At 36.2% G+C, this 10,000-nt stretch overlaps 1 protein-coding gene across 1 annotated transcript in view; it reads right to left on the bottom strand.

The window, feature by feature from the left end:
• Positions 1-8,038: 8,038 nt before the first annotated feature.
• Positions 8,039-10,000, bottom strand: part of LOC137622269 (uncharacterized protein MCAP_0864-like) — a 14,389-nt gene continuing 12,427 nt past the window's right edge. Inside the window, exon 3 of the mRNA XM_068352799.1 lies at positions 8,039-9,882. Coding sequence (XP_068208900.1) covers positions 8,354-9,882 — 1,529 coding nt within the window. The 3' untranslated portion in view covers positions 8,039-8,353. The remainder of the gene's footprint in view (positions 9,883-10,000) is intronic.

Below are 10,000 nucleotides of genomic sequence, written 5' to 3'. Positions count from 1 at the left end.
TGCTGACACGATACTGACTGAAAATTACAAGATTATTTTGTAGAATGTGGCGTGAAGAGACAAAACCTGATGAATGGAATTTAGGAGTGTTGGTGAAAATGACAAAAAAAGGGAGACCTGACTGATTTCAATAATTATAGTGGCACCACACTTACGTCATTTGTCATGAAAATATATAGTATGCTTATTCTAACGAAACTAGAGAGGAAGATTGGTGAAAAGCTAAGACATGAACAAGGAGGATTTAGAAAAGGTAGAAACTGTACTGACCAAATTTTCATTTTGAGACATGTACGGCAATGCGTTGAATATAGAATTCCACTTTTGATGGCATTTGTGGACTATGAAAAAGTCTTGGAGAGTGTACACCAGCCAATTTTGTGGAGAGCCCTGCGTTATTATAAGAGTTCCTATTAAATATGTAAATTTGATTAAGTCTGTTCATGAGCATAGCAAATGCAAAGTTAATGTTAGGGGAGTCCTTTCAAGTGAATTTCCAGTGAACAAGGTAGCACTCCAAGGGAATGTGTAGTCCCCTATATTGTTTATCCTCCTCATGGATTTTGTAATGCTAAGAACAGTTGGAGATGGTGGAGAAGGATTGGACTGGATTGGTAATAGGAAATTAGCTGAGCTAGAGTATACTGATGATCATGTCCTTATTAGCAGAACACCACAGGGTTGGCAATGCTTGCTAACCAGAATGAATGAAATATTACACGAGGTTGGCCTGAAGATAAATAGAAGAAAGACAGATGATGAGAACGGAATATGCAATGGAAAATGAAATATTATTGGAAGGAGAAAGGATTAATGAGTTAGAATCATTCAAGTATTTAGGAACTATGATCTCCAATACAGGGTCATTAGAATTAGAGTTTAATGAAAGATTGAAAAAAAACAAATCAGGTAATGGATAGGTTAAGTAAAATTTGGAAAACCAAATCGCCTGAAATTACATATAAAAATCAGACTATTTATCAGTTTAGTGAGATCGGTGTTACTATATGGACATGAGTCATGATATGACAATAAAACAATCTCCAATAGATTTAGTAGATTTGAGAACAAAGCCCTCAGAAGGATAATGGGAGTTACGTGGCAGGACTGGATTAGAAATGAAACTATATGAGATTACTCGAGTGCCATATGTGGATGAGATCATGTTGAGGGGTAGATGGAGATGGTTTGGGCATGCTCTTCGCTCTCCCCAAGAGAGATTAGTTCACCAAACTTATAACTGGGCTCCACAAAGCCTTAGAAGACTTGGAAGACCCAGGCCTGCATGACTGAGAACTAAGAAGCGTGAAAAGTGGGAGGTGATGAGTGGAGAAGTATTGAATTAAAAGTTCAAGATAAGAGACGACTGGCGAAATCTAACTAATGTCCCTTGCGTCAATAGGCGTAGGAGATGATGATGATGATGATGATGATATATATATATATATATATATATATATATATATATATATATACATATACATATATATGTGTGTGTGCGTGGGCGTATATATATATATATATATATATATATATATATATATATATATATATATATATATATATATACTAAGCGGCTTATGTTGAAGAAGTACAGCGTTGGACTTTAATTTATCATTTTATATAGGCTTCTAAGTAACAACAAACATATAAACCAATCTATGAAAATGCCGCACTCTTTATAAACAACTTATAACGCCACTCTAAAAGAGAGGTTTAATTTGATGAGGTTTGTGAGCGAAACGTTTGGGGGTTCGCCCGGCGGTGGATTTCCCGCCATCTGTAGGAAAGTTTTTTCTTGCTTTTTAGCTTTCGACAGGACCCTTTTTTTTAATGTTCAAGATGATGAACGATACACGATTCAGTTTTCCAAAGTCGTATGATGATTTTAGGGACTAAAATATTTTGAAATCTAATAGTTAATATGGAAAAAATAGAATAGAATTGCAATGAAATCCCTTGCTGTAAAGTGAAGAAGTGTTCGATCGAATATAGTAGCTAGCAACCAGCGGCATCCGTGCCCCTCCCACCTCAATGCATCCCCTCCCCTACCCTGGTCCTCCCCTCTCAGCTGCTGCGGTCGTCAACAATATTGTTCATGTCTTTGATCTTTCTGAGAACTTGACCTCCAAACATCCCGGGATTTCTTCACGCCGTGCTTTCTTTCTCCCGCGTTACTCTTAAAGGTTTCATGATCTCTTTGTTGTGGTATCAGTGTTTGCTGGGTAATCCCAATGCGCAAATTGTTATTAAGATACCGTATTTTGACATCTTATTGTTATTATGTTACTATCAATGTTTCTACTGTTAACGCGTTTAGTGATGAGAGAACTATTAAAGCCATTAATGAAAATTACAATATATCACCATTTTAATCGTTTACAAAGTAATTGTGATACCCTCTCTCTCTCTCTCTCTCTCTCTCTCTCTCTCTCTCTCTCTCTCTCTCTCTCTCTCTCTCTCTCATGAACAAAATACACCTTGAGCTGTATTAGAAACTAGTGTACGCGACCCCCGTAAAAGATAATGGCTAAATGTTTAGAGATATTCACACACACAGATTCAACCCTTCCCATCCCCTCCCCCTATGACTGCTATCCCCCTACACGAGGGACCGAATAGTTATACGGCTGGTAATTCCGCTGAGCGGGACAGAAATATATATATATATATATATATATATATATATATATATATATATATATATATATATATATATATATATATATATATACAGAGAGAGAGAGAGAGAGACAGAGAGAGAGAGAGAGAGAGAGAGAGAGAGAGAGAGAGAGAGACTTACCCTTTATTATATAGGCGAGGTTACAATTTTACGGGGAAAATGAACCACACCATTTTTGTAAGAGCAAAGTGGGATGGACAGCCTAGTGCCCGTATATATCCCAGGCCTGAAGAAATAAGAAATAAGTTGATGAAAGCTTTATTATTATTATTATTATTATTATTATTATTATTATTATTATTACAAGCTAGTCTATAACCCTAGTTAGAAAAGCTAGATTTTTAAGCCCAAGGGCTCCATCAGGGAAAAATAGCACGGTGAGGAGAGGAAACAAGGAAATGAATAAACTGCAAGAGAAGAATAAACAATCAAAATAAAATATTTCAAGAACAGTAACAACATTAAATTAGATCCTTCACATATAAACTATAAAAACTTAAAAAAACAACAAGAGGAAGAGAAATAAGATAGACTACCATGCCCGAGTGTACCCCTAAGCAAGAGAACTCTAATCCAAGACAGTGGAAGGCCATGGGACAGAGGCTATGGCACTACCCAAGACTAGAGAGCAATGGTTTGATTTTGTAGTGTCCTTCTCCTAGAAGAGCCGTTTACCATAGCTAAAGAGTCTCTTCTACCCTTACCAAGAGGAAAGTAGCCACTGAACAATTACATTACAGTAGCTAACCACATAGGAAGCGATTACATCTCTTCAGAAGGAATAGTCGTTAAGAAAAACCAAAGCATGGACAAAAAATAATAAACCCAAAGTTTTCAGCAAATGAAAAGAAGGTACTGAACAATGTACTATCCATAGTACAAATTTTCGTCCACAATATTAACAGCTGTTCTCTGCCCCAGCCAACATATTCTGAACGGAGTTGAAATTTCTCTTACCCGATTCAGCCATTCATACATACAGTACCTCCTTGCGCTTTTGAATTTTCCCCCACATTGCTATTCAATCATCACTAATCGATCTCGGATCATATTTGAAAATATGTCAGAAAACCACACAGGGAGAAATGAATGGTAGGGGAGGGCACCTGGTTTTAAACGGATTCCTCCATAGATCACCGGCTTGCCTTCTATTTCCAGCCATGCTCCACCTCATTACCCGCTATCTTTGTCTTTCTTTCCCTCTATGTTTTTATGTAAATTAATGTATTTCTGTAATTGTATCCGAAATTGCTCTAACTTTTATTCCACACCATCATTGAGGTAAAATTCAAGGTATGTTACCCCCCTCCTAAACATGGCATATAAGCGGAGGCCCATCCCCGCTCATATGCCAGACTCTGCCGCCACACATACTGTAGTACGTACCATCTCACAATGGACCATTCCCTTACTAAGCTCACCATATGGCAACCTCCATAGCCAAACAAAGGCAGTTATCCACAATGTGAACAGGTGCTTTATGGAAGAAAGGGCAAATTTGTACAGAAGCAGAGAGAGAGAGAGTGTGTGTAAAGGGGGAAGGTTGGAGATTGTGACGGTCATTACTGTAAACATAGCACCAGTGGGCAAATCTGTTTAAAACAAGGTGCCTTCTCTTATTTTCCATTTCTCTTGGGGTTGAATATAAGGAAATCTTAGCTAATGTATTCCTACCTCAGGTTACCAGTTCCGGTTCGAAATCGGTGTAGCATATCATTACCAGTTTTGAATCATTTGATTGACAATATGCAGAGGCGGTGCCACAATAGAACAATGATAAAATATTTAACTTTTTCTGATTTTCCTGATGCTCAGCTGATTCAATCTTTTTCTTTTTAGAGAAAATGGCATTTTACTTGTCATAATCTAATTTTGCTTACCAAAAGCTCTCCTTCCCATGATTATCCTCCTATTAATTTCGGTTTATGTCCTGGGAAAACACTTTTTGTCCGTCCTATGTATGCTGATATTTCACCTTTAATGCTTGTAAAGGTGTATACTTAAAGGTTATTTTTCTATGTGTGAGAAAACACCTTATTCCAAAGCTTATGATGTATGTCATTTTTGCAAGTTAGCAAGGAAAGTCAAATTTTTGCTTTGATGGAGAATTGGTAATGTTACTCCATTATTCTAAAATTTTTGGAGTTTCTGGTGGCAGAACATCTGAATGAGTATGTTAAAACTAATCATCCGTTCCTTAGTTTCCAGTTTGGCCTGCAATGACCTTGGTGCTTTTGAATCTCTTCTTACAACTTCCAGTGTTGTATAGCAGTCTTTATACTGTAATTAGATGTTGATCAAGAAAATCATGTGATTGGTCTCATACAAATGGTGCTACTGTATGTGACTCTAAAGTTTCTGAATCTTTTAACGTAGATATAAGTAGATTTAGTGCATGATGTAGGTTATGTGAGATGAAGTTCAACCCTAATGTAACTCAAAGTATGGCTTGTTAGTAAGTGTAGGAAACTGGTTCCTCCCCACTTACATCTATTTGTTGACAAAGTTTCTTCTATTACATGCAGCTCATTAAAAATTTCAGGTGTTCTTAATGATTGCAAAATCACTTGTGAGAACCATATCTGGTCTGTAACTTTAATGATGCAAAAATTGTATATTGAATGTATTTCTAAACTTCTGACTTCCATGGCGCACAAACAATTTTGACATATACCTGGTGTACACATAGTGGGACCATTGCAAAAGAAATTTTTTTTTGCCTCTTCATTCATTCCATTACCAACATTTGCGATTTTTCTTGTGCTAGTCATCCAATCAACATATTGTCAATTTCCTGCAGTTTCTGTTGTGGTCAATTCTATCAGATATCACAGTGGAAAAGTACTTCACATCATTTGAATCGTTTCATCACCAGAATGTGACTTGAAGGTTTATGCTCACGACAAAGCTCCCTTGGATTTTTCTTTATAATGAAGGGTAGAACTTATAAAGTATCGCTATAAGTCCTTACATTAATCCAAATTAAGCATATGACTACATTATAATAAACTATCTTTCAACTTTTCTTTCTTTTCCTGTCATTAATTTGTCTTTAGATTATGAAATGCAATGTTAACGTACAGTAGTTTTTATAGAATTAAAGTTTTAGAAATAGGTTGCTTAACCCCTCAGGATATTGTAGTGCTACTTTATTCCTTTGAAAGACTTGGTGTTTCAGTAGCTTTTTTTGAAACTTTCATTCTTACTGGGGCGCAATAACACAAATTGAATTCTTAGACAACCATTAATAAAAACATACGAGTCAGTCCCATAAATTTCTTCCTGCATTTCTTTACTTGTAACCAGTATTTGTAAAATTCCATTGTTATCAATATTGTTGTAATTCTGTATACATACTAAAATACTGGTAAAAATTACGGTCTTCATGCAACATTATATCACCGCTTTGGAAGAATCGTTAGCGACTCATAAAATTGATCATGTTAAGCCAGAAGTTTTTAGAATCCTTACAATAAGAGGCTACAAATACTCCAGGTGATAGTTTAGGATTTCCCTTATATCTCAAATTAGGATCACACATATTCCCATACATCTAATCCATACTTTTACTTCTTCTTACCTTTGTTATGTGGATGCACATGTGAATCCAAATTATCACTTCAGGTAAGACTTCCCCATTTAGTACGAAGCAGTATATAGAAAAAAAAATTTATTTGTAATTTGATTGGAGGGCCACTCTGGAAGATTGTATCCTTTGTTAAAAACGCTATTGGTTTATTGCCATTCTCTTCAGTGACATATTAAAATCAATGAATATATAAACCAGTCACAGACGTTGTTCAAATATGTTGCATCCTATATTTCTTCCATCGCCATTTCTAGTTTGGCACACTTTGCTCCTCATTGTCTCATAATTCTTATAGTTACCAACTCCATGTCAATATCCATACATATTCATATGGTACAATGAAATTATTATTACATATACATGGACTGACTTTTTCATTTACTTTTACTCTTAATAATTATTGTGTTATTTATAGAAATAGGTAGCCCATCTTTCCCATTTTTGCATATTTCATCACTGTCTTTTCATCTATTATCCGTTTACTTCAAGTTCACCAAACGCTTGAGAAAACTGTGTGACCATATCTACAAAAACCTATATTGACAATCCCCATGGCTTACTTCCTGAACTGTAGTTAATAGTTGTAAGTTCCACATACTTTTCCACCAGTCCCCACTGTTCTCTTGTAAGCATTTGAGATACCTAGTCTTCTCATTCAGACTCCTGCCTATTATACCAGAGTTCAAAGAGAGATCATGGGAAGATTTGATCATGTTCTGAAAAATCAGGATATCACTTCCAAAATTATAACTCATGCGCCTCCAAGTAAAGTATGATACGAAATCGTAGTTTTGCCTTGTTATAGTGGCACCCAGCATTTCGTTGTGAGATGTGATCGAAACCTATTGAGCAGTTTTCCCCTTTCTGGCACAAGCCATCATTGATATATCACTGCTAGAGAGTTATTGGGGCCTTTGACTGGCCACATACTCGTAGTACTACATAGGACCCTTCTCTGGTTACAGATCATTTTTCCTTTGCCTACACATACACTGAATAGTGTAGTCTATTCTTTACACATTCCCCTTTTTCCTCATACACTGACACGATAACTGAAAAATTATTTTTCACTCAAGGAGTTAATTGCTGTACTATATTATTGTTCAGTGGCTAATAATCTCTTGATAATAGTAAAAAAGACTCTTTTTAGGTATGGTAAGCAGTTCTTCTAGGAGAACGACAGTCCAAAATCAAACCATTGTCATCTAGTTCTGCATAGTGTCATAGGCTCTGTACCATGGTCTTCCATTACCCTAGGTTAGAGTTCTCTTGCTTGCGAGTATACTCGGACCCATTAATCGATGTTTTCTTATTTCCTTTCATCACTGGGCTATTTTCCCTGCTGGACCCCTTGGAATTATAGCATTCTACTTTATCAAGCATAGTTGTAGCTTAGCTAGTAATATAATGGCAACAACAATAATGATAATTAATCAATTTTCATAATTAGAAAGTGTCTCTCTCCTTATAGCATCTGCCTAGGTTATCTATTCTCATAAAAAAGATACAGACACCTTCCTGTCTTTTTTCTAGTATTATCACTTTAATTATAATCAATTACTCTTGTTTAACCTCTGTACGTTACCAGAAGGCTACAAAATCTCTTGGAAATCTAAAGAATTCCTGTCGTCTTTTTATTTACCTTATTGAATTATAAAATTATTAGCAGTACTATTTTCCAGTGTAATCCATTCTTCTTAGGTACAAGTAATGAACTTATGAAGGAACCTTTACCCAAACTAATGGTATGAATAATGCAAAACAAATTATATGTATAATTGAATGTATATTTCATGGTTGTCTCAGTTCACAACTTAACTGGGATCACTCCAAATTATGACGTAACGCTTATTTCTTCTATAAAGTATCCATATCATAGTACTGACTAGTATTAGGGTTCACATACATTGAGCTACTTCCATTTTTATGAATTTTTGGTTGTTTTGATATTCAACTATTTTTATCATTCTCTAAAAATAAAAAAAAATGACTAAGCTTAACAACGAATACTGGCACTATTCAACAGGTCTGAAATTGAAAAGCATTGCATTCCATTCAAAGTCAGAATCTTACTTTGACAGTTAGTATAGTATTTCAAAATTCTTTGTACAGTCATCAAGGTTCATGACTTTGAAATATACATCTCTCCAGTTGCATTCCAGCAGTGATAGTTCGTTATATATAAAGAATCTTGCATTCAGTTGCTCCGCTTCTGTTTTTGCCGTTTTGGCAAAGTCAATCATCTCTGTTAATTTCGTTGTTACACCCTCGAAGACACCTTGTATATTTACCACTCCAGCTATAGCCTTGTTAATGGCTATTAGAAGAGTATCTACCTTTTCGGCCATGTTTTTCAAGTCTCCGTCCAGAGTTACGAAGGTGTTCAGCTGATTTCGTAGATTGTCAGAGTTGCTGGTGCTGTTGGCCATCTGTTCTTGGAAGAATCTCATCTCAGCTCTATTATTCTCAATCTGTTTGAGAATTACATCGACATCCTCTTTACTCTTAGACATTTCATTTTGTAAAAGCATCGAATATTTCTTTTCTTCTTCACTTGCATACTTATAAAGGAATCCTCCAATGACAAGTGGGGTAAGAATAGCACCAATAATTTTGAGTGTTCTGCTCTTTGAGATTTTGTCCAGCAACTTCCTCCTCATCTTACGAAGTTCTTCGTGAGAGTGGTTAATTTTTTCGAATAGTGCCTGCACCTGCTGCCTTTCTTCTTCTATTTTGCGTTCTAGTTCTTCTTGTTTTCTTTTGTTTTCAGCCAGTGCCTCGTTGTTTCTGATAGTTTCCTCTTCAAGGGCAGTCAAGGTTTCATCTGCAACTCTTCCATGTCTTGTAAAGGCACCTTTATCATGCTCAAGATACTCCCTGAATTTTTCAATCATTTCTTTGGTCTTCAGTGCCTGAGTCCTTATTCTATCTGCGTCTCTTCTGACAAAATCAAGGAAAGTTATGAGCTCCTCTAACTCTCTAATTAGGGTGAAATCTTCAGTTAATGCTCGCTCCTTATCCTGAATTTTAGCTTTCAAGTCAGACACAACCTTTTGGAAATAACCCAAAATAGCCGGACTTTGCATTTGAACAATTACCATTGTTGCTTCAGCTTCTTCAAGTTGGGTTTTCAGACTCACTATCTCATCTTTGGTGTCATTAATCAGTTTGACTTCATCAGCATTTGCTTTGATTACCTCAACGCGTTCCTTGTTTATAATATATTTCTTGGTGAATGCCGGTTCAAACTGACGAGCCAGCTCAAATGTTTGACGAATGCCCAAGAGAATACTGTCCCCATTCCTCCAGAGTTTAGCATGATCTTGTGCCACACCTAAATCTTTATCGTAATTTTTGAAGATGTCTGTGAAATCTGAGTGGTTTTCATAGTATATCTGCAGAGGAATCATAGACATGACGAGATTCACATAGCCTTCGATGTTGCCTATGTGGGCGCAAGTTTCCTCAGAGCCTTTTGCCATTTCTTCGACTGTAGCACCACTGCAGTTGCTTGTAGGTAGCTCGTCAGGAAGTCCCTCCAGTTCTGGCAATGTTTGAGCTAACGAGACATTTGCAGGTACAGTGTTTACTTGACGCTTGACGGGGTTACCTGGAGGAAATAAACAAACCAGGGTTAAGAAAGATCTGTTTTTATAGAACGACCTTTTTAACTACCCCAAAGAAGACATAAGCTTGAATATCAAACCAGTTTAAATTCTTTGAAAAAT

This window comes from Palaemon carinicauda, chromosome 29, assembly GCF_036898095.1.
Source record: "Palaemon carinicauda isolate YSFRI2023 chromosome 29, ASM3689809v2, whole genome shotgun sequence".
In the NCBI taxonomy this organism is placed as follows: domain Eukaryota; kingdom Metazoa; phylum Arthropoda; class Malacostraca; order Decapoda; family Palaemonidae; genus Palaemon; species Palaemon carinicauda.
This window is presented reverse-complemented; position numbering and strand designations above follow the sequence as displayed.